The following is a 27869-nucleotide window of genomic DNA, read 5'->3' as shown; positions in this document are numbered from 1 at the left end:
AAAAAAAATATGTAAAGAACTATTTTATAAATTTAGAATATTTTATATAGGTACAAAATGTTCGGATTATTTTTTTAAGTTTATAGCACTGAAAATACCGATGGTTTAAAGATTTATGTTTTGGCACCGATTGTTGCGCTATCTGTTTGATTATTTTACCCCCGATCAAGCGATTTATGGAAAAAGTTAGCTTCTAAAACATTACCCCAAAAAATGAAATCGTATTTTACCCAAAATCGTCCCATTACCCCAAAAAATGAAATCGTATTTTACCCAAAATCGTCCTAAAACCTTCATTTTCATGCCTACTTTCTGTCAGGAAATTTTAGTTTCCATGACAGGGGCAGAGCTGACTACGTTTCCTGCCGCTTGTCACTTTACTGGCCGCAACGTCACTTTACTGGCCGCATTTGTTACATTGCTAAATGTCTATAGTGACTCTTGTCACACTGACAGATTGACATTAATCAAAAGTTCTATATGAAAATTAAAATTTTATATTAAAATACGATTTCGTGTAAAATTTAATACAACACTCGTCAGTAAAATGACATTGCTTGATTCGGAAATTAAAGTACTCGGCCCCAAGGGGCCTCGCACTTCAATATTTCCTCGCCAGTAATGTGTCATTTTCCTGACTTTTAAGTAAATAACCTCGTAAGTAACGATTTTGTAAATAAAATCTCGTCGGCGGCGAAGTCGGCGGAAACTAACTTAGGAGCAAGACAGGAGTTGACATAGCAAGAATATCATCTTGTGCCAAGATTTGTTACAAAAAAATGAAGAAAAAAATGTCAAAGTTAAAAAATTAAATTATGTATCAACCAAAAAATTGACCGCAGCGTCAGATCCTCTCCGCCCGCACACAAAGAAATTTTACAGAACCCTACATATTGTTGGATTATTTGTAATTAATGGATAAAAATCACATGGAAACGATAATAAGTCCTTCAGATCATACCAGCACACGGAACCCATTAATATCCACTGGTCTCCACACCAAGGGAAACAATAAAATGAAACATTTAATTTTTGTTACGTTTTCTCGTTGTTTTTATGTACGTACTACATGTTTTCTATGTTCCACCCCCCCTCCCCCCCCCCCCCCCTCCCCGAGCACGAAAGCAGGAATACTATGGTATCGACATAGTTCCCCCCCCCCCCCCTCCCCGAGCACGAAAGCAGGAATACTATGGTATCGACATAGCATTTAACAAAACTACCTACTAATCCGAGCTAATCAAAAGTGATTCAGTAAAGCTTAAGTGCCTCAAAAACTTTTTTAAAGTAATTCATTATTGTTTTATAGCGAAGGAGTGTTTTATCGCTGAAACAGAAAACATTGTTTTCATGATTTGCGCTCGGATTTGCATAAAAAGTGAGTCAAATTCTTGACAGAAAAGCTTCCTAGCTCCCCTCAGACCAAAAAGCGCTCTTCGCCGTTTAACGTCTTCGCTTTTTTTTACTGTTGTTTGTGTTTATTACTAATACTTATTACCAATAATTCATTTATTATCTAACGTCAGTAAACACAAAGCTCCTTTTGACGTAAGAATAAGAATGACATTTTACAACTTATCCCTTAACATGGCACTACACCCTCATTATGTTGTCAATGACCTTAGAAATGTTTTTAGTTTTTTTAATTTGACATTTTTTTTTCTCAGTTTTTTTGTAATAACACCTGGCACAATATTTGTAAGCTGTACATACACAGAAAAATAAGATCTTTCGAATAACTTAATAAAAATTTTAGGTTGCTATTTGAAAAAAAAAGTTCGATGCCGTTGCGGCGCTCCAAATTTTTAGCGCATTTTTGGTAACAAAAAGGAGCTTATCATTTCACTTTGTCCGGCTGGCTGGCTGGCTGGCTGGCTGGGCGGATTGAAAAACTTTTGATCTAGACATCGTAGAGAGGTCCGGTTTTTTGCATTATCTCCGTCTTGTCGAGTTATTGGCGCAATGGACATTCATTAAGCCCGTAGTGGTTGCGTTTAATTAGAATTTGCGAAATAACTAACGCCGCTTGAAAACTTGTCCGTGCGTATATCGATTTTAAGCCGATCCGATTGACGTAGAGGAATGGCTTTTTTATAAAATATACTTTTGGCATTGCCTAACTACGGTCACTAATATGACTTATCTAGGATAACTACTTCAAGGTGAAAACTAATCAAAATCATAACACGGTGATGAGTTTTACAGTTTGTGGTATAATTTTGGTTAAAAATATCGTATCCAGGTCTGAGCGGTTTTTAGCGTAACACAACGAAGTTGAGGTAACGCTTATGTGCTCGTGTTTCCGTCTGTCCGTCCGCCCGTCCCGTCCGTCCGTCCGTTCCATCGAGATCTCGGCCCCTGGGACACCTAGAGACTTCGGGTTTTCGCTAATTGATAGCTGCTATGGTCTATATTTGCCCATTTCAGACAGTTTTATTGCACTCTCTATTTTGCGCAGACTGCGCATTGCCAACTTTCTTATTTATGGAGATATTTCTTTGAAATTTTAACCACAGATGCTTCTAGTAAGGCAAACATTGCGCACATACTAAAAATTATGTGTGCGCATGCGCAGTCCCTGCGCAATGCCAACTTTCCTATTTATGGAGATATTTCTTTGAAATTGGAACCACAGATGCTTCTAGTAAAGGTAAACATTTCGCAAATAGTAAAAATTATGTGTAGGCATGCGCAGTGACTGCGCAATGCCAACTTTCTTATTTATGGAGATATTTCTTTGAAATTTGAACCACTGATGCTCCTAGTAAAGGCAACAACTTGTTGATTGCAGCGTTATCGGAGATCGGGGATTTCATTGAGGCAACTGAAGACGTCTTGATTATGGGAGACTTTAATTTCCCATTAACTGTCGGAAATCGGGTAGAGAAATTTCTTCAAGAGAAATTCAATATAGTGATCATCTCTCCCCGAACAGTGACAACGAATGGCGGAACAATAATTGACGGAGTTTTTGGCAAAATGGTCAACTACACTGTTGATTGTTCGGTTTACGAGTCGTACTGTTCATACCATCGTCCAATTATTATTAGAGTTCGTGAAAATTAATAAAGAAATATATGTTTGCATAAACCTTATTTTATAATTAAAATTTTCTGATAAAATACTGATTGCTAATGCAATACTGATCCGTCACGCCAAAAATGCGCTGAAGTCTCATCGATGCACATACGAGGACTTTTGTAATTTTTTTTTCAAATATCGGTTCGGTTCGTTATTTTTCGTTTCAGTATGCCTAATATACAAATCCAAAATTTGAAGAAAATCCGTCGAGCTGTTACCTCGGAAAATTGCCAACGTATGCACGTACGAACGTACGCACATACATACAGACGGAAAAAAAAGACATTTTATGATGTCCAAAAAACGGTGATCGCAGTAGCCGCCTAGCTAACGCAGGGAAGCTAATATACCTGTGATTTACCCAATATGAAACAATTGTTCAAAAATCTATACACATCAGGGTGCTCAGAAATTCATATTACAAAGTTCTGTTTTAACAATCAAAATGGAATGGAAATTTTAAAAAAATGTGCAGTTATTTATACCTACTTTACCTATCTATTTTTAGTCGGTTCTGATTCACTACAACCGTCAAGGAAGAAATGCATACTATTTTATGAAAAACGTAAATTTGAGTGAGAGTAAATTGGACACTAAGCATGGTCAGATTGTTAAAGTAAAATACCACAAGGCGCAACCCTCCCGGGTCATTTAAGAAATTTTTTGGAACTAATTTTATTCCGCACAATGATAATCAGTAGGTACCTATGTACCTATGTACCTATCCCGTTACTCAAAATTACCATAATTGAAACCCGAAACCTTTACTCCAAAAATCCTATGAAATTACATTTGAAAAATGAGCGAAAATGCAGTAGTTGCAAAGAATGATGAAATAGATTTGTTGTCTTGCATAGTGATCTATTCACTGTTACAATACATTTTTAAATTGTTTATAAAAAAAGATAGGTAGGTACTTGCCTGCTTTACGAGAGGCGGCGGTATCGTTGATACTTTCTAAATATGTTGAAAATTCTCGATGAAAAACTCCACTAGAATTAATAATTCCAAACAAAATTCCGTTGCAACAAAACGAACAAATCACAACCATCCAAGCTCTTGCACCCCCATCGGGTGGTATTACTTGCGACCGATCAGAATTTTCAATAAGTTTTTTGGGTGATTTAACACCATTTTGCATCGATTTAACATTTAAATTGTTGTCTATTAACGTACTCTGTACGTCATCCATCGTTAAACTCTGATCGGCGAATATGAATAATTAAGGCAAATAAAATCGAGGGACACGTGTTTTTAATTTACGAAAAACTTGAACGGTAATGTAACATAATAACCAACGTAAAGCACTACAAGTGAGCTCGATCGCGTTTCAACAGTAGTCCTATTTAGATATAAATAAATTATAAGCGCGGTAATTCTAATTTAAAAACCGTATTGGCCCCCTACTCCTATCATTCACTACGATACGACTGCTCAGAGTAAATCCAAACTCCAGTTATTGACCGTGCAATACTCACTCGTAAGATTGGCTTAATAATATTATCCTAATGACCTAATCTACTGCTAAGAACAGAAAGTAAAAGTATTGCTAGAAATAGTAGCGATATCGCACGTATAGCGATAGTATATTGGATGTTAATTATCCAATTTCGCATTGCATTTTTGTTGATAAATTATGTTTTGAAGAAACTTATTTTGATATGCTTTACTAGGTCAATTGCATCACCACAATACAATCGCAAATTACATTTCAACCAAATTTCTAGCGATTTTTTATGAAAATGGGTTTACCAACAAAGTTTACCCATCCTAAAACGTACATATCTGGCTATGGAGTGAATGGAGCCCAACACAGTGGGCCACACACAAAGAGGAATCCCACGACCAAACGAAGGTAATACAGGTATTATCTTTGCCCAAGCCCAAACTCACAACGCGGGATGACTCTGTGTCCCGTGGGTCTGAAAAGCGCACTAACACTATATTTTCTAAACAGAAACTAATGAAAACTTTCATAAGATCAACAATAGGAAATAAGAAACTCCATTGGATCTAATAAGTAGCGAAGCAAGATGGTACCGACCGACGGCATCACCGACTTAACAGTCACAACACTCTCATATTTTTTCTGTACTTCGTCAGTATTCGGAAATGAATGCGGCAATAGATAGTTTAACAAAAAAACAGCTGAAATTGGGTCAAAGCTACTTTAAAAAAATTCCCGTGCACCTCTGCATCTGAAATTCTGTAGCTTTTTTATTTCCCCCCCCCCCTCCCTCCTGAGTAGAGGTATAAAACCGTCCCTGGACACATCGTTTTCAAGATATTTCTCGTCCAGATATGCACTGTTAAAGTTTTGACTTCACCAATGAATATATATTTCTCCCAGACGTCCCAATCGCCCTTAGTGAGTACCTACCCTTCTCCGACAATCCGTTCTTGAAATTCGTAATTATGAGCATGAGACTTTACTTTACTCGCTAAAGGGAGCGAATGAACCCACGACTTGCATCATTTTTATAAATAACATTTATTCTACAATCAAACATGAAATCAAACAATAAAATCCTACCTAACAGAAATTGGGCTACAGTGTCCGAATAAACAAATCCCGCATTTTGCGTTCAATTACAAAACATCAAACAACCACCAAGAGATCTGAAACTTACTTTCAGTTTACGAGTTACAATATCCCAATACAATCCGGACGCGTATATCATCGCCAGACAATACATTGGCAAATCGCAATACACCACCGGTATGCAGGTATGCTAGATCCAGGGACGAAAGCTCGTCGACTGTGCGCATGACGTCATCTGGGTCACATTTCTGGAGCAAACGTGGATTTAATAACATAGGGGAAAAAAATGTTAATGTTCGCGGGAGTTTAAATAGGTTGTAGTGGTAATCAAGTTAACTAATGCATAATTTAAAAAGCAATACACCTGGCAATACATTAACAGAAACACAAAGATAAGTAAAGATAATACTTATATTGATATTGATTAACAATAAATAAACATTTTACGAAAAAGGTATAATTATAGGCAAAAGCAAATGTTGAAACCATTTCATTGTTTACTAAATCTTTTTCTACGGATTTCATTTACCATTGCAAATATTTTACGTAACTCTGATTGAAGACTGTAAGACTGTTCAGTTTAAACCGAGGTTTAAACGCTTTATATTGATACATAAACACAAAACCCACACAGCTTTTAAACTATTTTACTGATTAATTAGTGCTTAATTGCATATTAAATGACTTGCCCACAAATGCTTCTATTTATCGGATTATTATTAGCAAATTAACGTTATTTCAGTAAAAAAAACAAAAAACCATTTTTTACATGTTCCATAATTTTACACTTTTGCCGTTGATTAACGATCCTAGAGATCGTTTATAATTTTGTATTGCTGTCTGTCGTCTGTATGTTGGTCTGTCCGTCTGTTCCTTTGTCTGTCTGCCAATCTATATGTCCGTGTGAACGCTAACTTTGTTTAGAAATGTCCGATCGCTTTGACATCTCCGTTAGTTATGAACTGGATTGCATGAAATTCAATATGGCATAGCTTTAGCCATATAATACGCAATGTCAAAAGTTGAGTCGAATCGATTCAAAATTCACAGGTACCCTTTTCACATCTCGACCATTTATAAACCGAATTGCAAACTTTTGTATTTATAAAAGTATTTAAATGAAATTTAATACATATAGGCACCTGGAATAAAGGAAAATGTAACGCCAGTTTCCAAATTTGGTTTTGCGCATGCGCAGTGCTAACTTCCTTATTTATGAAAGCATTGAAATGAAATTCTTCTTATAAACTGAAATTGAAGTAGCCCGTCAAAAATGGATTGCACCTACGCAACGCTATCTTTCATATTTGTGGCCGCATTTTTACGGTTTTAACAGAAGTTGCATATTAAAAATGGGAAATGAATGCAAGTGGAAATGCGCTTTATGTAAATCGTTTACGATTACTTTTTGAACTTGTTTATAATTATTTAGATCAGTGATCATGCCCATCTCATAAACGTAGGTACAAAATGGAAATATTTCATGTTGAGCGATTATAATAAATACGTATCGCTAATGACCAAAAGATGTAGCGTAGGTGTACTCATATTAGGCCGAATCGGTATGCCGAATTTTTTTAAAGAGACCATTCCTTAATTTTTGAAATACCTACACTAATGCTGGGGTACACTTGCAGTTTTGGAGCGTAATCCTGGCGCTAATTCCTAGCTCGACACGCCTGAGGGACCGTATGCTCGAGTACCTATTCCCGATAAATTTTGAACGTGATATATTTCGCATGAACATATCGCATGCGATAACCGTATCCTTCGATTTGGTATTCTAAACATGAAGTGATATCGAGCAAACGGGTATCGCACGTTAGGAGTGCAATCGTACCTCAATTCATAAAAGAGGCCAATCAGAACACAGCTTTTGATCATGTGGTGCTTTCCACGTGAATCATCATTACCCGGAGCACTGCTCATTTCATTACCAATTGGTTGTCTCGTATTTATCGCTGCGGTTTTTTTAATGGGAAACGATAAACGTCTTGCCTATGCCTCTGCGAAACAGAAAAACTTGTTGTTTGACCTAATGAAAGCCCGACCCGCATTGTGCAGTGGTAGTTTTTTTACCAATGCATTTAAAAAAAGATGGCAAAAAGAATGGCAATTAATTTCCGAAAGTTTGAATTCAATTTACGGTGGGAAGAACTAATAACTTCCAGAAGCAAAAAATGGGAGCGCCATTAAAAACTACAGAAATGAAAATAACATTTAACAACATAAAAGGTACCGCTCACTAGAGCGAAGCGCATGACAGCGGCAGCGCCGCGGAGCGCATTTCCGTACCTATACGCACATAGAGAGCGCTGCACCGAAGCGACGCGGCGCGGCACTCTGTCATCTGTTATCCGAATCTTCATTTAACAATTGTGTCCTCCGATGAAGAAGATGCGTTTATAATTTCCGCTTTATGCGAAGAAACAGAAAAAGGCCGCTTCGTTGCGCTGCCGATCGCTGCGCTTCCGACAAGTGTGCGCACTCTCTTTAAAACTATGTTTTAAATAAAATCCGTTCCGCTGCGCTTCGCTCTAATGATTGGTAACATTTAATAATAAATCTTTATTCAATGGTGGTACCCTTAACAACTCTTAAGGGCAGGATACGAATTAAAACAAGTTAAAAAGTGATCGTAAACGATTTACAAAAAGCGCATTTCCACTTGCATTCATTTCCCATTTGTAAGATGCAACTTCTGTTAAAATCGTAAAAATCCAGCCACAAATATGAAAGATAGCGTTGCAAATGTGCAATCCATTTTTGACGTGCTACTTCAATTTCAGTTTATGAGAAGAATTTCATTTCAATGCTTTTCTAAATAAGAAAGTTGGAACTGCGCATGCGCAAATATAAATTTTGGAACTAACGTTAGATTTTCCTTTGTTCCAAGCGCATATGTATCAAATTTCATTTAAATGCTTCCATAGATCAAAAAGTTGGCACTGCGCATGCTCAAAACCATATTTTGAAACTGGCGTTTGATTTTCATTTATTCCAAGTGCCTATGTATCAAATTTCATTCAAATACTTTTTTCTACAATCGATATCCAAAGTAGGCATTTGCGCTCGTATTTGACAACGCAAACGTCATAATTTTCGAGGAATGTCACTTTGTCGCTTATAAGCGACAAAATAGAAAAAACGCTCGCTCTCCCAATTATTAACTATAAATCAAATATGCATTGCTCAGAGTATCCAATGACAACGAGTAAATGACATCTTTCATTTGGGCATAAGATTAAAATGATTTGAGTGAAAAATTTAAATTTCTGGAAATATGTGAACTGCTCGATTGTAGAAAAAATCTTGTGTGTAATTCGAGCGCAAATTGATTGTCGATTTCAAGAGATTGCCGCGCTCCTTCGTCACGCGTCAACTGTCTCTTTCAATCGACAATATATCATTTTGCGCTCTTAATACACAAATAGCTATTATAAATAGAAAAGTTTGCAATTCGGTTTATAAATAGTCGAGATGCGAAAAGGGCACTGTGAATTTTGAATCAATTCGACTCAACTGTTGGCATTGCGTTGTATATGGCTAAAGCTATGCCCATATTGAATTTCATGCAATTCAGTAACTATAAACGGACATGTCAAAGCGATCGGACATTTCTAACCAAAGTTATCGTTCACAAGGAGAGATAGAAGGACAGACAGACAAAAGAACAGACGGACAGACCAACAAACAGACAACAGACAGCAATACAAAATTATAAACGATCTCTAGGATCGTTAATAAACGGCAAAAGTGTAAAATTATGGAACATGAAAAAAACGGTTTTTTGGTTTTTTTACAATAACTTTTTTAGCAATAAACGCAGAATTCCTTCCTTAGTGCAAGCTTCGACACCATAACGAACCAAATAGCGAAAAAAGTAGTACAATAGCTCTTAAGATAAAGAACTAGTAACGTCTCAACGAACAAGCGGACGGACGGACAAAGTGGCCACAATAGCGCATTTAATTTTTATTTTTGGGGAAATGCCCTAAAAAATTGAACCATTTCTGAAGTTAGGCAACCAACATCACTAATAGGTCAGCTATTAAACATCAGAGGTCGCAGCATGTTTTAAAATCCGTAAAATCCAAATAGTAAATAAATTGTGCTGCCACGTCGTGTCGAATGGGTACCTCGAGATTCAAATCTTTTTTAGCTTTAGAAAATCCTGCAAAGCGACAACTTGATAACTTAATTAAAAACCTTTACCTTTTTGGAGTTTTTCTTTGACCGCACGTGCACGGAGATGAAACGGATATCCGGTACCTATATGGTCAAATACCTGATAGTAACGCAATAACCAGTCGGATGCCGGATATTCAACAATTTCGATTGTCAACATTTGGGGATAACAAACGATTTCCGAGATCTGTAAATAGCCTGCCATCCAGGGTTACAGCTCGCAGAAGTAGGTACCTACAAGGACACTACACATGCTGTAACAGGAAACTTACTCTACTGCAACTTTCTCGTGATTCCTGTTTCGTATCTTGGTATTTTGTAGAACAGACCTGGGAAACTGTAGTAGTCATATCAACATCCAGCTGTTCGTAATGCAGAAGTGTGACATCAGATGAGATATTGAGGGGTATTGACATAGTAATTCCTCTATCTATGGTATCGACTATAGGATCCGCTTTTGGACACTTATATAGGTAAGTGTTTCACTTTTCACATGTTTAATAAGGTGAAAAATTGAACATTGCACAATAACCCATTTGGTACGATAGAAGTGGCAGCGTTTTCCCATATAAAAAAATGGAAGGAAGTCAATATTAACGACTTGTTAAACAATTCTGCAGGTGTTAAAACCAATAATTACAGTACTTTATTACATTCCAATTTTATGTACAGAATACAGGTAGTATTAGCTTTTGTCAGATACTGACTTCTTGAATTCATTTGCAATTTTTTTGATACTAGGCATCCTTTCTTTGAGTTGATCTTTTGCACTTTCAGCCTCGGAGCCTCCATTTAGCATGATGGTTACCAAATCTGGAACAATATTAATAAATCACGAAATTATTGCCTAGTTACCCACCATGATACGAAGAGAGTTCTGAAAATTGGTCAGCGCCGAGATATTGCTTTAAATAAGTGAGAATAGATGAAACATGTCTTCCGCTTGCATGAAGCATGTTTTGTGTCACCGTCACAAAAATAATTAAACTCGCCAAATGTAAAGTCAATGCAGAATCATCACACTTATCTAATTGTTCGAGTAATGCGTGTTTATGATTTGAAATGACCAATTTATCCTTCTTCTTGTCAATTTTCTTTAAGATCATACTACACTCTGTTAAACAGATTTCAACAGCTGCAGTAAACTCTTCTACACTTTGATTCGAAAGCGTCTTCAGTAAATTTTGCAAAACATTTTTGTAATCAGGTGTTAAATCATTTATGAATTTAGTCCTTTGCTCGTTTGTCAGTTTCTCCGCTTCAACATTCAAACCCTTCTCAGAAGCCACATAGTTCAGAATCTCGTTAACAATATCCAAACAAATTGTTTTCAATAAATACTTATATAAATGAGTTTGTACCTCTATAGGAAAACATTTTAATCCTTTTTCAAATAATCGTACATCTCCAAGTAATGCGTTAACTTTATTTTGTACATCGTTATGGGTGTGACGTCGAGAAGCTGTTTGATCTGCTATGGTCGTTTCGTACAGTTTAGCAGCAGCTTCTAGCCCACTTTCATTTAATACTTGCAAGAGATAATTAACAATACTTTCTAGTATCTCACCTAAACCTTCTTCCTCAACTTTACTTTCGATTAACTTCTGAACATCACTCGCGGAAATAACTTCCAAAACTACCTTTTTTTCAGTTTTTTCAAAGTAATCATCCGAATCATCCTGAATGTTTTTAATCCGTGTAGGTTTCTTAGTTGACTTGGTTTTCGTTTCACGACCCTGTGCTCCACCACCGCTTTTGCCACTGGCCGCTTTCTTACGTCTCTCCTCTCGTTTATCCACCTTTACTTCTTCATCATCGCATTTGCTCGATTTGGTGGTTCTCACCTGCAAGTCTGTTAGATATTGTTGATAACTGCCAGATTTGACCACATCTCTCACTTTATCTTGCAGAAATCCCTCGCAATCTTTTGCCATGATATCGATAAAGGCCTTACTGATTAAGAAATTATCTAATATGACAATATTACGTTGTCTCTGTCCAGTAACCACTTTATCTATGATAATTTTGATGTCTTCGTCATCAAGTAAGTTTGGAAGACTACTTTGTAAATCCACAAATGATTTGCTACTTATACATTCTTCAAGATCTGCCTCGATTCTTTCGATAAGTTGAAAGGATATAATAGACGATTTAAGAGTCACAACATTTTCATTTGCAAAATGTTTCTTTAAATATCCTTTGTAATCTGTTATTCCTAAACGAATTAAAGCGTCAAATTCGAGATATCCATTTTGTTTAAAGAAATTTTGAACCCATTCATTTTGTGATCGTGAGTATACATTAGGTACATACTGTGCAGAAGTTGTACGTCCCGTTAAGAAGCCATACGTCGACAATTGATCGAAAAGAGAAAAAAATAACTTATCTGTTACTTCGATTTGGTTTAAAATTACAGAAACAACAGTGGGTTTAGTTAATGCCATCAGAGCTCCTCTAATCTTAGCTCTACTTCTCGAAATAAAAGATTCAGTAAAAAATATCTTTGGGTCACATTTATCTTGTTCGCCATGGATAAGCTTGCCTAAATATTTCTCGACAACGTTACGCTGTAAGAAGTCTGCAGGTAAATCGTATTGTATTGTTAAATCTCCAATATTTATTTGACCTTGTTGAATGAGTTTTTGATTTATTTCACCCGCTATTTTTATTATGTAAGATGTATCAATTAACTGACCAAGAATCGAATATATATCTTTACGTCCACGGGTCACCTCCGGTACATGGTTGGTAATGTGGCTTAGATCAACGCCAATCGTTTTTGATAATTCTACATAATTCACTCTTCCGCCACGTATATATAATTCTCCTAAAATATCCTGAACTAACTGCGATGAGGTCATGTACTCCTTTCCATCACTTGTAAATATCAGATCGATCAACTTTCGGTCTATTAACCATGACACAATTTCAATGCAATTCCTTTCGGATAACCTAAAAATGGACACAATTAATATAAACTTTTCAGAATTTCGCAGATATACCTTTGAGTAGTAGAACTTAGTTGAACCTTCTGAAAATCTGCTGCCAATCTTTTTACTTCTTCCCAACTAGCCATTGTCGTGTTTTTATTTTAGGATTTAAGCTGTGGATAAATTGTATGTGCAAATTTCAATGGAAAGATAGAGAAGCTAATTGTTTATGAAATATATAATTAATACTCCATCCTAACATATGGACACAAAGGTTATGAGTTTTTATGACATGTATTTAAAATGTCATGTTAAATGTCAGTGTCTAATGTCTCGACACATACTCTATAGTTTGTGATAATGTACAGTGCGTTTAGGAGTATATTTCCCAATGAGTTTACAAGGCTATATCACAAACTCGTTTACACCGTATGAACGTAGTGGTTAGTGGATGTATCCTCAGAGTAAGAAGTAACTGAGGATGTATCCGATTTTTGTAGATCCGGTCGAAATAATATGCGGCATAAACGTTGCGGGTTGAAATTCGTTCGGATACAATACTTCAACTCAATCTGACAAATTTAGAAGATTGAGTGCAACGCATCTACTACGGAATAGTTATGTCTATGGCCAAAACGAACAACTTTGAGACTAATTTGCGCGCCAAATGGGTACTCTTTTCCCATTGGTCAATTCGCCAACGGCGAACTCCGCCGAACTGCGGACATAAACTTAACCCATCTTTGAACGCGAGCGTAAATGAACGGAACGTGAACGGCAACGCGAGCGTTGATATAAATGCAAGGATTAATTTACTATTCGTTATCTTCAGTGAACTGCGAACTGCCAGCGCGAATGCTAGCGAAAAAGGCCTTAACTCACCCTCACTTATATTTTTGTTACATACACACTAGGTTAAAAGTTGTTATGGGACCATGTGGTATTTATAGCGCTCTAACAGTATGTTTAGTTAGTTATATAAAATATGTGGACACACTTCAAAAGAAGTTTTTTTCAATAATGGCAATCAGTCAAGTATCGACTTATGCATTCTGATTAAGGTTCAAAGGTCTCCAATTATTAGAAAGGAACGACATATAAATCAATCCACATTTTATTAAACATTTCAAAAAGACAAAGACAATTAATACAAACAAAAATATAACATTTTGGCTATAAGATAATAAAATCAGTATTGTATAAAATAGGTATACCGACTGGTGTCGCAAATACACTATTCATTTCAGTAAAATTACTCTATTCAAGAATACACAAAATGGATAGCAAAATTTATATAAATCGATCTACATGTGAATCTTTCATTGGAATCTACATATTGCAACAGGTTAGAAAACATTTTTTTCCTGTTTAATTTCCTCTACTGCAATGTCTTGGTATGAACACACAGAATGCAAAATAACAGTAGTACAAAAACCTACAGTTTGTGAATTCTAAATTGTATGATATGTGTACCTCTCTAAATGAAATGATCAAATTTATTTACGGCACATTAAAACCTACCATGCATTAATAACAAAATCTTAATTTTTGCGAGTACATTTTAAAATAATTGTATTAAAATTACAGAGGTAGTTGCATAGGATAAACTTAAAAACTATGCACTCGGAAGTAATTTTTGAACAATTTAATGTGTCCTTCAGAACAGTCACATCTAACATTTGTATAACAAAAATATAATGGGTATATTATATACTTTCGATAGCGTCTTAATATTTGTAATAATGGTTCTAATAGAGATATCTTCGTATTACTTTTTTTTACGGAAATATCGTTTATGAACAATTAATTTTATCCGAATATATACACATGATATTAGACAAAAATGAGATCACAGCAAGTGTTACAAACTAAGAAATAAAAGGAACACATTAAATACAGCAGACGAATTAATTGGAAGACTACTACTGGATGTCTCTTTAGGAAATGACAAATCATTTTCTGAAAAATGGTTATAAAAGTTGTGAACTAGCAACATCTCTTAACAAACCTTTACATTATGAAATAATAAAAATTCTAACTTACTGAATTATTATTTATGATACAGATCAAATTGATTAACCAAAATTTGTTAATGAAATCTTACTTATATGAAAATATTTCGTTAAGTATACTTTTATATGTCCAATTCATTACATCAGTCTTTTAGATAAACTTACAGAATTTTTGAATGATAATTAAATTCAAAAAATATGCTTCACTATGTACTTATTTAGTAAACTTAAATACAAACATTTTTATATACATTTTTTAAATTAGACAATATAAAACTAATTCTCTTAATTGAACAGACTCATAACACTATTTGGCAGAACCCTACATTATTTACTTTTACAATAATCTTGCCTATTTCAATGTTTGCCATAATCTAATGATAATAATACAATACTAATCAGAATAAATATTAGTTTAAGATTTCTGCATTTGATAACCGGTAAGTGCTGAATCACCAAAAGAAGTAATTGAAATACGAACATTGCGAACTATGTATTTAGATTGTTTTAATTAACTTTAAAAACCATAGAAGTTCCATATTAATAACGTCTGAACTGATGGATCAAATCATCATCTTCAACTTTTCTTACATTTTGAAATATTTAACTATGAATTACAATTTTGTAGGACTGTAACAAGTTCATTTAATTTGTCTAGTTTCTGTTTTAAACTCCTACTTACGATATATTTAACTATGGCACAATATTGTAAAAGAATATTTTTCTATGTTGTAAAAAAGATTTCCGATATACACTGTACATTACACTATTAATCTTACGTTCTTATTAAAATTATTTATTTAGATCAATTTTCAAAGATACAACAATAATATTTTTTATTTCCATGTGATATGGTTTGTACAGTCATTTGTTTGCCTCTTACTAAAAATCTGCACTGTTCATTAGAAAGCGTATGACTTGTCAGTTGTGGTTATAAAACTACAGGAAACAGTTTCCATGTGATCAATCTGTAGGGAGCGAGCGACTAAAAATGAACCAGTAATGACCTAAACTGGAGAGTGTGCAATAAGTCAACCAATTCCAATAATAGTCAAACTCATTAATTAATTTCACTTCAATACAGTAGCTGCTTATTCCGCTTACTTAAGTTAATTCAAAGCGCTCTCTTGGACCACAATCAAGCAAACGAGCAAACACTAAACAGATTCTCTGCTCTATGGTATTCCACAATATTAAAAAAAAACTTGAGCAACTAGTCAAACCATAATAACAAAGACAACTGAGATACTATACACACTTGCCTTATTTTTGAACTGTGCAGAACTGTCGGCAAAGTGTAAAGTACCCTTTATGATCAATAATAAAATACATAAAACCTACTTGGAAACGCCAATTTAACGCAATATATTAGTGTTGTATCCTTCATAACAAACGTAATTAATCTGCAAGTTATATATTACAAAAGCGTCCCAACCACCACAGGCAAAACAGAGAAAAATGATCCAGGTAAACGATATTCCATTAAGATATCTATAAAAAAAATCAGTTCTATTGTTTGGCACGTCGGTAATAATAATTCCTATGCACAACTACGTCCCACATTATAGTCTAGAAGTCATTTTGGCATCATATGTTTTATGAACACAATACTAGTTTCAATTAAATTAACAATACATTGTGGTCATTTCTATGTAGTAGACAAGTGTGGTTAAGACACAATGCTGCCATTGCGCTGCAGGCCATTGTAGATACAAGACTTTCGTGCAACTGAAATAAACTAAAATTATATTGATAGGTAATACATGCAAGAAGCAGTACACACAATAAACAACCATAAACCAATTTTAATTAAAAATCTTAAATTTGATGTTGTGTGTTGCAATATGCATCACTTCATAATCAAGAATCTTGTTTAACTTGTAAAAAAAAACTTCACTTAAGGTTACCGAATTGAATGTTCAACCAAATTTTATATAAATTTAGTATATACGGGACTTATATCTAGAAATTTGTCGATGTTTAGTGTCAGCAAAGCGTCACAATAATGTGACATGTCAAGAATGTTCACAATGTTGAACAGCAATTTTAGGTTTAAAAATTAGGGTAAAGGAACAGGAAATTATATGTCTTCTGGTTTTGACTGACATTTTTAAGAAGTTTACGAATTTTTATTTATCCGCAAATTTATTTGAAAGAGTGGTAAAATGCACTCCTTGTTGGATGGGCAGTAAATTTTCTCATCTTCCCACCTTAATTCAATGTGTAAGGGCTGATTCTACAATGCAGGTAATATATGTATACCTAGAAAAAGTTATACCTGAAATAAACGTCAATGGTAATGTTGGTTACCATTGCATCAACCAATAGAATACAGGTCGCTATGGCGGTTATTCCAAGAATATCGTACTCTTCAAATAGTTGTAATTGTAGAACCGGCCTAGTGCAAATACGAGAACCTCGAGCTAAAAACTTTTTTTAACTGAGAACATCAACATATTGTTTTGCATTTTTGAATTCTAAGTGAAATTTGAGTTAGCTGGATAGGTACTATCTACAATTTCTGAGTTTTTACAATACTTTTTGTAAAATGATGAAGAGCAGACTGAATATAAAACTTTACAGGAAGTGTCGTACAGGCATTCCTATGCAGTCAATAAAAAAAACAGAAATAGTAATAACTAATACCAATAAGAGTTTATTGGCCAACAGAATAATTTCCATTAAACGGTAAACTCAAATACTGAGGCAAAGTGCATCAAAAATAAACCGATACAACAAAATATCGAAGGATCCTCAGTATTACAATCACTTTTAACGACAATTTATTTTAATCTTACATAATACATTTTATAGTTGCATCAAATTCAGGTCTTGGTAATTGAGATAATGCTAATCTTGTTCCCAGTGATATCTGTGCAAGAATAACGATTTTGATATGCTTTGATCAAAATCCATGTGTCGCCAAAAATAGATCAAATTCATGTTTTGGTCATTGAGATAATGCTCTTTGTCTTTTTCCAACGAACTTGGTGCATAAAAACGATTTTGACATATTTTGATTAAAATCCATGTAGCCTCAGAAAAATAATTTAACATCTTTAAATCATACACATGTGGTTATCAAATATGCACGTGATGTACCTATCCTTTCAGCATCAAGATAATGTGTTTGAAAGTGTGTGTAAAAAATAATTTTGGGTACGCACTTTGCCTAAAACCAAAACCCAGACACACTTAGCCTTTCTGAAATGAAAAAACAAAACAAAACGCCTTTCTTTAATTTTATTCTCAAACTCAATTTGCTGTGTCACACTAAAGCCCGTTTGTAACGATCACTTATTTAGTCAATTTTTAAATAATTTTTTTAGGAACAAAAAAATTGAACATTTCATACAACAACTTTGATCAATTTTTTGGTAGTTACTTTAGGAACTGAAAGTTGTCCTATTTTTGTAATGTTTAGAACCTGTCCTATTTTTCCCTCAATTTTTTTGTAACTTTTGACAGATTATAAGGAATTTGTAAATTTAAAAATAAATTTATATTAATTTTTAAAGTTCACTATAATACGTTGACAGTAGATCGAGACCTTAGTTTACAGAAGATAAATATTTAGTCTCCAGATTTAATATAACATAGCTTATGTAAATGTTTACATTTTACTGGTACTAAAAAATTGACAATATTATGGAATGTTACATACAGTTTCGTCATTTATGACATTTTTAGGATAGCATTATCTTTATTAAAGTAAAAAAGGACTCAAAATTTGACTAAATAAGTGATCGTTACAAACAGGCTGAACAAACCAACAATGATTTTTCTTGAAAATCTATTTACCAACTGCAAGCTCCTCTCACTGGCCAAGTCAAAAATATCAAGTCTGATTTTATCATGAAATCAATTTTTTTCATTTAAATCTGAAAAATATCCACACACACGTGACATCAGTAAATAAACACAAACTCATAGATTTTGTTTCCAATTGGCATTACCATTACCAGAAAAAGAAAGAAAACAATAAATGACATTTCCAAAACGCCAATCAGACTCAAGATCTTCAATTAGGGAAGATACAAAGTTAACTGCAGTCACATTACAACCTAAATTAAAGGTTCTTATGGAATCGTGTATGACCTTATTATGTGCCAGTGCAACCAAATGTTTCTGTATTTACCTCAATCAGTAGAATTTTAAAAGTAAATAAACCAACCACACTGCATAGGTGTCAACAAAAAAAATCATAAAAATACTTTTAGTACTTTGCTAAAAATATATAAATTACAACTCACATCTCTACATATTATTCTCTTTCAACGGACTGTCATTCTCTATACGCATCGCCGTAGATGTGTTTTGATATCGTCTCAGCATGATAACTCGTTCCATAACGCACGACGCCGATAATCTAGCTTCTGCGTCGTGATCCCAACATTCCTCCATTGTATCGCAAATGCCGGCCAATCCCTGAAAGTATAGATTTATATACGTAGCCAATTAATTGCAATAAATTACCGGATGATTTCGCCAATTTTGTTGAATAGTAGGTCGTACTTTGCGTTGAACAACTGATTCTTGCATATCTTCCAGTGTAGGATGCTGTCCCACCTCCTCCTCAAACGGTAATCTATATTCGGATATAGGACTATCTTGCGCAGTACACCTTGAGACAAGTTCCCATAAAACTAATCCACATGCGTACATGTCAATTCGTAGAAAGGCGTCTGATGTAAAATTAATAGCTCCTTCCAGTACTTCAGGTGCCATATATCTAAAAATTGGTACGATGTATCATTACCCCATGTTAGTGTGAAATTGTACCTTCTCGTGCCAACTTGACCATGAGTATCACCACAGGATTTTCCCGAATAGAATATCAAAGCTAGGCCAAAATCGGCTATACAAGCGGTCATGTCATTTTTGAGTAGTACATTTTTACTTTTAAAATCCCGATGTGCAATTGCTGGTTTTACCAGCTGGTCCGACAGTTTTCCCTGAACATCCTCATGCAGATGCATTAAACCTGAATAAAATCTGTTAATTTTTAAATTATTGTGGCATATTTTACCCATAGTCATGCTCTCTGCAATTCGACAAAGTTCCAACCATGTAAGAGTATGGGCTTTTAAAAAATCGCACAAAGAACCTCTCTCGTGATATTCCGTGATCAACCAAAATTCCGCCTGAAGATTATCGCCTCGTTTCTCGACACCGATGAACTGAAGTATATTTGGATGATCCATATACGGCAGCTTGTAAATTTCCTGCTCCGATAACCAAGATTGTTTATCCTAAAAATGGTTGTATTTTATTGTGCGCACACCCCTGTAAATACGTTACCTGTATGGGAAACACCTTCACTGCGACCTCTTCTGTCTTGTGATACGCCTTCCAAACAGCACCAAATCTACCTCGTGCCTTTATTTCCACCAACTGTATAGGTCTTAAATCGAGGTATGGAGAAGGTGGGGGACGAGGATGAGGTTCCATACTTGGCAGCTGAAATATATATTTTTGTGTTCAAATATTTATTATCACTCAAGCGCTAAATATGATTTGCATAACATTCTTATGTGCAGGTTTATTATCATTGAGTTGGTTTTGCTTTCTTCTTTAATACTTGGAAGAATATAATAGAACACCAATGAATAACCAAAACAGGAACAATCAAAAAGTCCACGTGGGCATTTGATTCCACACAGAACTCTATTTGCAATATCCCCATCGCGAAGTGGGTAAGTAAAAATTGTTGCCATTGTCCGAATTCGGCGTTTGAGTGCAATAGATACATTAAACTGGTTAACAGTTTGTTTGCAATTTACTTTTATTTCTCAACTAGAAATAGATAATTCAAGTCAATCTTATAAAACATGCACAGGCAAAATTGATCTGAAAACTGCATCTGCAATTAACAAATACTGAATATTTGAATATTTTATACAGATGTATCTATTCGAGAAAAAGGTAGTCTTAGGGACTATTACACAACAAAATATTTTAGTGCGAACGCCAGATTATTTCTAATCTGAGTGTCAAGGCATTTGATTGGCTGCATAGTGGCCGCGTTTATTATTGGGTAGTGTGAAAATTCTTAACCAATCTCGTTTCTTAACACCAAGATTAGGACATAGAATACATGGAAATCAGTTGTCCCACTCCCACCACTTTCCTGTTCCAAATATATATGCGGGCATGATAAACTTGTAAGGAAATTGCAGTGGTTTATTCAGTGCCGTTTTTAAGTTTTTCGGGGCCCTGGGCCATTCGTTCGTGGAGGCCCTCCTTACCCTCAATAAAAACGGCACAATGTTTGCATTTTGTGACGAAAATGACCGGACTTTTATTTTATTGAATTGTAAAGTCAATGTCTTACCCATGGGCAAAACCTCAGTGTAATACCCTACTTTAGGATTTTTATCACTTATTAGGACTTTTTAACTTTCTAAATGGTAACCTTATACAGGGTGGTGACTTGCGTAACGCATTATAGGGATTTCAATGTAAAATTCATAACATGCGATTATTGTCTCCCCAAATTATTTTAGAGCAAAAATGTATTAAAGTTTTTTGTAGACAACATTTTTTACGCCGTCTTAGTTTTCAATTTTTTACCTATACAGACGGAAATTGGAAAAATAAAACCCACATCTCTTTCAATAAACTGCGATGCCATGGAATTTTCTAAAACAAAAAGATATCCAGTTATCAATTAGCAGCAGTTCGAAATGGATTTTATGATCGACTTTTTGATAGAATTCGATTTGTTTTATGCAGACATTCCATGGCATGACAGATATTGGTGTAGCTTTTGTATTATAAAATTCCATGGCATCACAGATTATTGTAAAAGATGGGGGTTTTACTTTTCCAATTTTCCGTTTTTATTATGCAAAAAATGGAAAACTAAAAAAAATTATAATTTCTACAAAAAACCTTACTACATTTTTGCTCTAAAATAATGTGGGGAGCCAATAATCGCATGTTATAAATTTTACATTGAAATCCCTATGATGCGCTACGCAAGTCACCACCTTGTATACACGATCTGCAGGATTTTAGAATTTCCGGTATCCCTTACTCTATGCATTAATTTTGTTTAAATCTGCATTTACTTTAAGGCGGCAGATTTTGCACTAAACTTTTTTTCCTTCACACAAACTGTTAGGGGCCCCTCAGGGGCCCGGGCCCATGCCTAAAAACGGCACTGGGTTTATTTATTTAATTTCACATAAATGTTAGGTCATTTTTTGTCTTATAATCAAGGATAATTGTAATCGACCCTATTTAAATTCATTTGCGATATAAAAAATTGTATATAAAGAAATTAAAGAAAGCATGTACCATCAACGACAACACTGTTGTAACACGTAAATATAACTTTCAAATGTCATTTTTCAATTCTCGTTGCAAAAATAAGATTACATTATTATACTTACACCCCACTTTGAAAGCACCAAAAAGAAAAAACATCAATTAGATAACAGAATGCGAGAAAAGATTTTCCTTTGTTTGCGCGCACATCATCAATTCTGTGTCAATACAGTGATTGCAAATGATTTTGCTTACTTGATGCAATATTATGTTGACACAAGAAGTAATAAGGACATGCGACACTTTGACTTGGCATATGTCAAATAAAGGTTGATTGAGAGAAATTGGTTTCTGTACTGAGATCTTTTAACATACGCAAACTAAGGAAAATCCTACTATATGCAAACATCTTTCAATTGGTAAAACAGAGACAAGGTAATCTTCCCTATAGATGGTCTATAGTTATTGCTTACATTCATCAGGCGAAGCGAGAGCGCTACCTAAAGCCGGGAATTCTCTAGCAAGATTTCTCGCAAGAGTTGCTGTCTGATAGTGTAAACGTGTAAGTACCACTGTACGTCCAACTTACGGTGGTATATACATCTCGACAGTGCTACCCAACAGCAACTCGCGCGAGAAATCTTGCTATATTCCCGCCTTTACGTAGCCCTTATAAAGCGCCTCATGTGGTGAACATAAGCATCGTATCATAAAATTGAGTAACAAACACTGTAAAAAAATAATCTTGCCTACTAAACTACTGTAAATACACATGTAATTGAAAAAGTTACTCATCATCATTAGATAACTTTTAAAACTTTAATTGACATGAAACATGCATTTTGATATTCATCAAAGCATCTTTGGATACACGCTTTCATCTCGGCAGAAATTACTTTCGGCATTACAACACTGACAACAAGGCGATTATTTAAAAATAAAACGTAAAATGACAGGACAATGTTACAGAGTTAATATTCTGTATATATTGTTGTTCATAGTTAGTAGTATGTTTTTTTTTGAAATATGAATTTAATTATTTTGTTGTTTAGTTATGTTAAGATTTTGAGTTTTTTTTGTGTTTCTTTCTTTTTCTTTTTTCTTATTACACTAAATAATTGCGCGTTAACTATTATGTATTGTCCTGTAATTGGAATGTCTGTTCTGTTGGGCAATAAATCTCTATTATTATTATTATTATTATAGTACATTTTTCAATTTAACTGTATGTTTTATACCATCCATATTTGACTATTTCACGCTGAAATCACGACTAAGAAGTGAACACAAATAACTAAATTATTAAAAGATATGCCACAGCACTGTGTCCAAGATAAGGATTTCTATCTTGGAGATCTCGGAGACTAGAAGATAATTATGAAGATGATCAAATTGGGGGAAAGTTGCGCAATTAAGGAGTTATTACGGTTATTGTAACTGTAAAGAAAATCAGAAAATTCGAAATACTTCCACAGTTACAGTTATGCCAGAAAAACCGAAATTAGTTTTTTATTTTTTTCTGATGTTATTTGAATAGATACAAAAAAATAAAATAACACTTTCTCATTGCCACTATTTGAGCTCTACAGCGAAATCATCAACTTTATTTTTTTATATGACCTGAAAAAAGAGTACATACTTAGTATATTGAGTAGTTTTTTTTTATTACAAATACAATGTATGGGACACAAAAAAAAAGTTCGAAACTGTTGGTTTTAACAAGATGGTACACCCGCGCACAATGCGTAGTTAAGTATTTATACCTATAGACCTCTCGCTAGGCCAGACGTACGAAAAACCGTAGTTTACAGTCGCAAATTGTTCAAAACAATCCTAACCCTTACAGCTTACTTAAAGGAATAGAACAATAGACACCAATCACCTAGAAGTCAGCAGTTCTCAAGAGAATATAAATATTAGGTACATCAATTACGATACAAAATTATGCTTGTATAACTTGATTAGTTTACAAATTTTAGACAGGAAAAAATTATACCAATTGTTATAATAAAACATCGGAAATGCTGGACACATATACATTACAATTATAACATTACTAATAATATACAATTATAAATATCTGCTTATCACAAATAAACATGAAATTCTGTACATTATTCATTGAATTGCTACCTGATAATCGACACGAAATAAATCCATATGAATTCATGCATCACTGAAATAATCCCTTTTAACATTGACTACAATAATTAGTATTATGTAATATTAGTATTATGGTACCAGTAGAAATCTGATGATATAATTAAGTTCTCAGGTAAATAAAAGCTTATTGTAGTGAAAATGATAACGATAATACTTGTAGCTTATTTTGTGCATATTTGTATATCATTACATTATATGTATTACGTACCATTTGAGTATCGTAATGTTTATAGCCCATTTTACAAACATACAATTGCCCTAACTTTACCATGTAAAGACATGCGTTAACTGATGTACCTAATATTTATAATCTGTTGAGAACTGCTGACTTCTAGGTGTCATTGGTAACTATTGTTCTATACATTTAAACAAGCCATAAGGATTGTTTTCAACAACTTTCAACCGTAGAACTGCTGTGTTTCCCTTTCATTGAAGATGTCAATCCAATAATACCGAGAATGATACCATTTCTCGCAATACTATTGGGAACTCCCCTAAGCGTTAATTAAAAATTTTAGCTTTCTCGCTGAATCCACTTTATTTAGAACACTTATTCCATGTTCCTGGTATGGTCCACCGCCCAACAGGCAAACAAAACTGAACAATATGCGCTACTTACATGAAACAATTCATTACACAACCAATAAATAAACAATATGTGAAATCTTCGCAACAAACATTTGATACTTACCTCATTAAAAACATGTTTGTGTCTTCTATAAAGCCAATAAACTACAAAACCGCCAATAACCCCCAAGAGAACTGCAATCATAACTATCCCTATTGGCAGATAAATATTATCCATCTGATTTGAAACTGGGTTTACCGCTAAAACATAGACCGCTCACATTTTGGCCAATGAAGTGCAATCCGATACAAACCTTTAACAGGGGTTGGTTCTGTGGGTGCTGGTTCCCAAGTGAAATTTTGGTTGCACATGTTTCCTTCACAACAGCAAAACAAATAGCTGTTCTTTGGTTTTTGCGCTCTTTCTACGCATGCCGTTTTATTATAGCAATCTTCGTTATTCAAGAAACATCCCTACGCAATGATAAGAAATACATATTTAATTATACTAGTGTTCGCCTTTTACCTTCAATGTAAGATTTAGGTTCCCATTCTCATCCCCTTTCCATACAACGTAACAGTGACTACGTTTACCATCACCTTGAGCTTCGCATTCTTCCTCTCTTGTACAACTCCTCCCTCCATCACCATTTGCTTCGTTACACATGGTCTGATTATAAAATTCGCAACGGGTCGTAATTCGATCATTAGAAACGCTCATCATTCTCACTAAAACTCTCGTATAATGAAAAGGGCCTGCTTGAATGCATTCATCTTACCAAAGCTACTTAAAAATAAAAACGAATAAATTATAAAATAGATTTTCTCTTGATAGAAAGTACATAAGGAACGCATTTTAAATTCGGTAGTCTAATTTTAAATTTGCAAAAAGGTTATAAGTTTTTTCTTGCGTGTTATTTTTAAAACACAAACATTTAGACAGCTTGTCCCAGGTCACGTATTTTAAAACACAAACGTCCGCATTTCTTGCTATTATTAGACCATACTTCACCTCTCTACATTCCGAAAACGGTACAAAAGCAAAATAAGTTTCCTCCAATCTGCGAAATCAAATAAAAACTTGTAATATTTTATAAACTTTTGCCTTTCACATATCAACAATTATTTTTTACTATAAAATACACATAAAAATACAACTTGCAGGTATTGCCAACCAAACCTCGGAACTAATTAAATAAAATCAGGGCACCAAAGAAAATACAGGGTGTTCTAAGAGCGATGTATCCTGCAATACAGCGCCTATCTATCTAAACACTGTTTTGATAAGTACTAAAATAAGATCAAAGAGGGGTACTCTTTGATAAGATCATTACATTTTTTATTTTTCATTTGCCTATTATATGTCAATTATATCTATCATATGTGATATATGACGCAGTCCATTACGCCCAAGGGCATAATGAGAGGGCATAATGGATTGTCATCTCATTATGCCCTCAAACGACCTGTCAAATTGATTGACGGAGTTATATTATGTCATAAAAAAGATGCAACTTGATTCGTATGGAGCATTTTAATGTTGGGCAAACAATAATCATGACATTTGTATATTGGAAATACATTCTTTGGAATGATGAAAAATAAAATGTTGTATGCACCTCAGGCATTACTCAATATTTAACCCTCGGGCGACTTACAATCCCTCGGGCCGGAGGCCCTCGGGCTCTCTCGCCCTCGGCATAAATATCGCCTTAATGCCCTTGATGCATAAATAACTATTATATAATTATCTTCTAAGCCTTTGGGAAGTTATTAATCGCGTAGACACCTGTCACAATACCTACTAGAATAAAACTGATTTTCGTTTAGGTTGTCTGTTTAGTTTACCACAGATATTTTGTTTGTAATTCTATTCTGCTATTATCAAATTTGAATATATATAACTTTAAAATATTTGCGATTCGTTTTCGGTTACAACCATGTAATCTGTCTCTTTTGTGATCTATAACAATTACGCTAAGCCTAAGAGGTTCTTCAGAGTTAATATAAATGCATTCGTTTGTTCACATTACTCAGTGATTCATGACCATTTGTAGCTAGTGTAAATTTATTTTGGGAAATTAACTTCAACCATTGTATATTGACAAGTACAATACTTAAGCTAAAGAATTGTTGAATATCGTTTGTTATAGAGGCGATTCCCAGTCTATTTATGCAGCCTTATATAGGAAGGGCACTGCTTCGTGGTTATTTTTACGAATAGATTTACAAGATATATATTTGCAAAATGTATATACAATCTACGATGTTGAACACGTCATTTTTAAGAGTTGGCAACCGCGTGATTGCTTAAATGAAGAGCAATTTTGAATTTACATTGTCGTTGAGAGTGGATTGTATAGTTTAAGTTTAGATCTAAGGTTTAAGTTTGATGTTTGTTATGTTATTTAATGTAGGTACTTGCATTTCTTTATAATTTATTTCGAGTATACGTCAGATAACGTATTTCTTCTTGGCCCAGTTCCACAAGGCACAGGTGAGGTCTTAAAACATAATGTACTGGATATCATCACCCATACCACAGACAACATAGTATGTCTGTGCCCATTATACTAATTATTTAGCAGAAACAATCACGGCAACCATCAGCAACAGATGTATATGATCAAGGTCAGTTCTTAGTTTTTTGAATCAATTTTATTTATTTTATTTTATTTTATTTCTAAAGACTAAACTAAATTTCAAAACAAAAGGATAAGAGCTATTCAAAAATTCTAAACTTTCCAGCATATTCCTTTCTAAAGGTCGATTCTCACGTACGCTGCTCCTCAGCTCGGCGACGCGACGCGATATGCAGCGCTGCATAATATTCGGAACCGACACTTTTGACTACTATGACGATGTCAACTCCGTTCGGTTACAACAAAAAATTACAAAAAGATCACGCTCCTTTTGCTCGGAGTTTTTAGGGCGAGATCGCAGATATTTTTACATAACCTTAAATTTAACTTTGTTTTTGCCTTTTATAAACACAAAATGGAAGTTCTATTACAAATTTTTAAGCGATTATTTGCTAAAACGAATCATACTTGCGTAATCAAAACTTTAACAAAATAAAACCCACGTTCCAAACAAGAAAGCAAAACACACCTA

General features: G+C 34.4%; 3 protein-coding genes across 6 annotated transcripts in view; all 3 read right to left on the bottom strand.

The window, feature by feature from the left end:
* LOC116162871 (monocarboxylate transporter 10) overlaps positions 1-10290 on the bottom strand; it is a 25664-nt gene extending 15374 nt beyond the window's left edge. The window contains exons 1-2 of one of the 2 annotated variants that reach the window (XM_031476617.1): positions 9839-10070; positions 5712-5871 (exon numbers count right to left, since the gene is read on the bottom strand). The gene's annotated coding sequence lies outside the window, so the exon portion shown is untranslated. The other variant, XM_031476618.1, reaches the window with a different exon arrangement.
* A 142-nt stretch (positions 10291-10432) lies between these two features.
* Positions 10433-13041, bottom strand: LOC116162870 (E3 UFM1-protein ligase 1 homolog). Its single transcript, XM_031476614.1, has 3 exons — positions 12814-13041; positions 10671-12763; positions 10433-10624 (listed from the first exon to the last, which is right to left on the bottom strand). The coding sequence occupies exons 1-3, from the start codon at positions 12885-12887 to the stop codon at positions 10497-10499; spliced, it is 2295 nt and encodes a 764-aa protein (XP_031332474.1). The 5' UTR covers positions 12888-13041; the 3' UTR covers positions 10433-10496.
* Positions 13042-15088: 2047 nt separating this feature from the next.
* Positions 15089-25922, bottom strand: LOC116163210 (activin receptor type-2A). Of its 3 annotated transcripts, none has more exons than XM_031477068.1 (11): positions 25535-25922; positions 25282-25484; positions 25070-25229; positions 24880-25016; positions 22151-22156; positions 20055-20213; positions 19783-20005; positions 19536-19737; positions 19230-19485; positions 19007-19181; positions 15089-16491 (listed from the first exon to the last, which is right to left on the bottom strand). In XM_031477068.1, exons 1-10 carry the CDS (start codon positions 25608-25610, stop codon positions 19011-19013), a joined length of 1593 nt encoding a protein of 530 aa, XP_031332928.1. In that variant the 5' UTR covers positions 25611-25922; the 3' UTR covers positions 15089-16491; positions 19007-19010. The 3 variants fall into 3 exon arrangements, with proteins under 3 accessions (XP_031332928.1, XP_031332929.1, XP_031332930.1); XM_031477069.1 differs by having other exon boundaries at positions 15089-16481; XM_031477070.1 differs by lacking the exon at positions 22151-22156 and having other exon boundaries at positions 25535-25921.
* Between the last annotated feature and the right edge of the window lie 1947 nt (positions 25923-27869).

Source organism: Photinus pyralis, unplaced genomic scaffold (assembly GCF_008802855.1).
Source record: "Photinus pyralis isolate 1611_PpyrPB1 unplaced genomic scaffold, Ppyr1.3 Ppyr1.4_LG2, whole genome shotgun sequence".
NCBI classification, from domain to species: Eukaryota; Metazoa; Arthropoda; class Insecta; order Coleoptera; family Lampyridae; genus Photinus; species Photinus pyralis.
Note: the sequence above shows the minus strand (reverse complement) of the source record. Positions and strands in the feature narration are given on the sequence as shown.

Excerpts from the sequence above, each read along its gene's own strand:
- LOC116162870 (XM_031476614.1), bottom strand. The coding sequence starts at position 12,887 with ATGGCTAGTTGGGAAGAAGTAAAAAGATTGGCAGCAGATTTTCAGAAG. Across the intron at positions 12,764-12,813 it reads CTAAGTTCTACTACTCAAAG|GTTATCCGAAAGGAATTGCA; the intron begins GTATATCTGCGA and ends GTCCATTTTTAG. Across the intron at positions 10,625-10,670 it reads AGAACTCTCTTCGTATCATG|ATTTGGTAACCATCATGCTA; the intron begins GTGGGTAACTAG and ends ATATTGTTCCAG.
- LOC116163210 (XM_031477068.1), bottom strand. The coding sequence starts at position 25,610 with ATGCGTTCCTTATGTACTTTCTATCAAGAGAAAATCTATTTTATAATT. Across the intron at positions 19,738-19,782 it reads TGCAGAGAGCATGACTATGG|GTTTAATGCATCTGCATGAG; the intron begins GTAAAATATGCC and ends GATTTTATTCAG. Across the intron at positions 19,182-19,229 it reads AAAATTGGCGAAATCATCCG|GGATTGGCCGGCATTTGCGA; the intron begins GTAATTTATTGC and ends CTATACTTTCAG.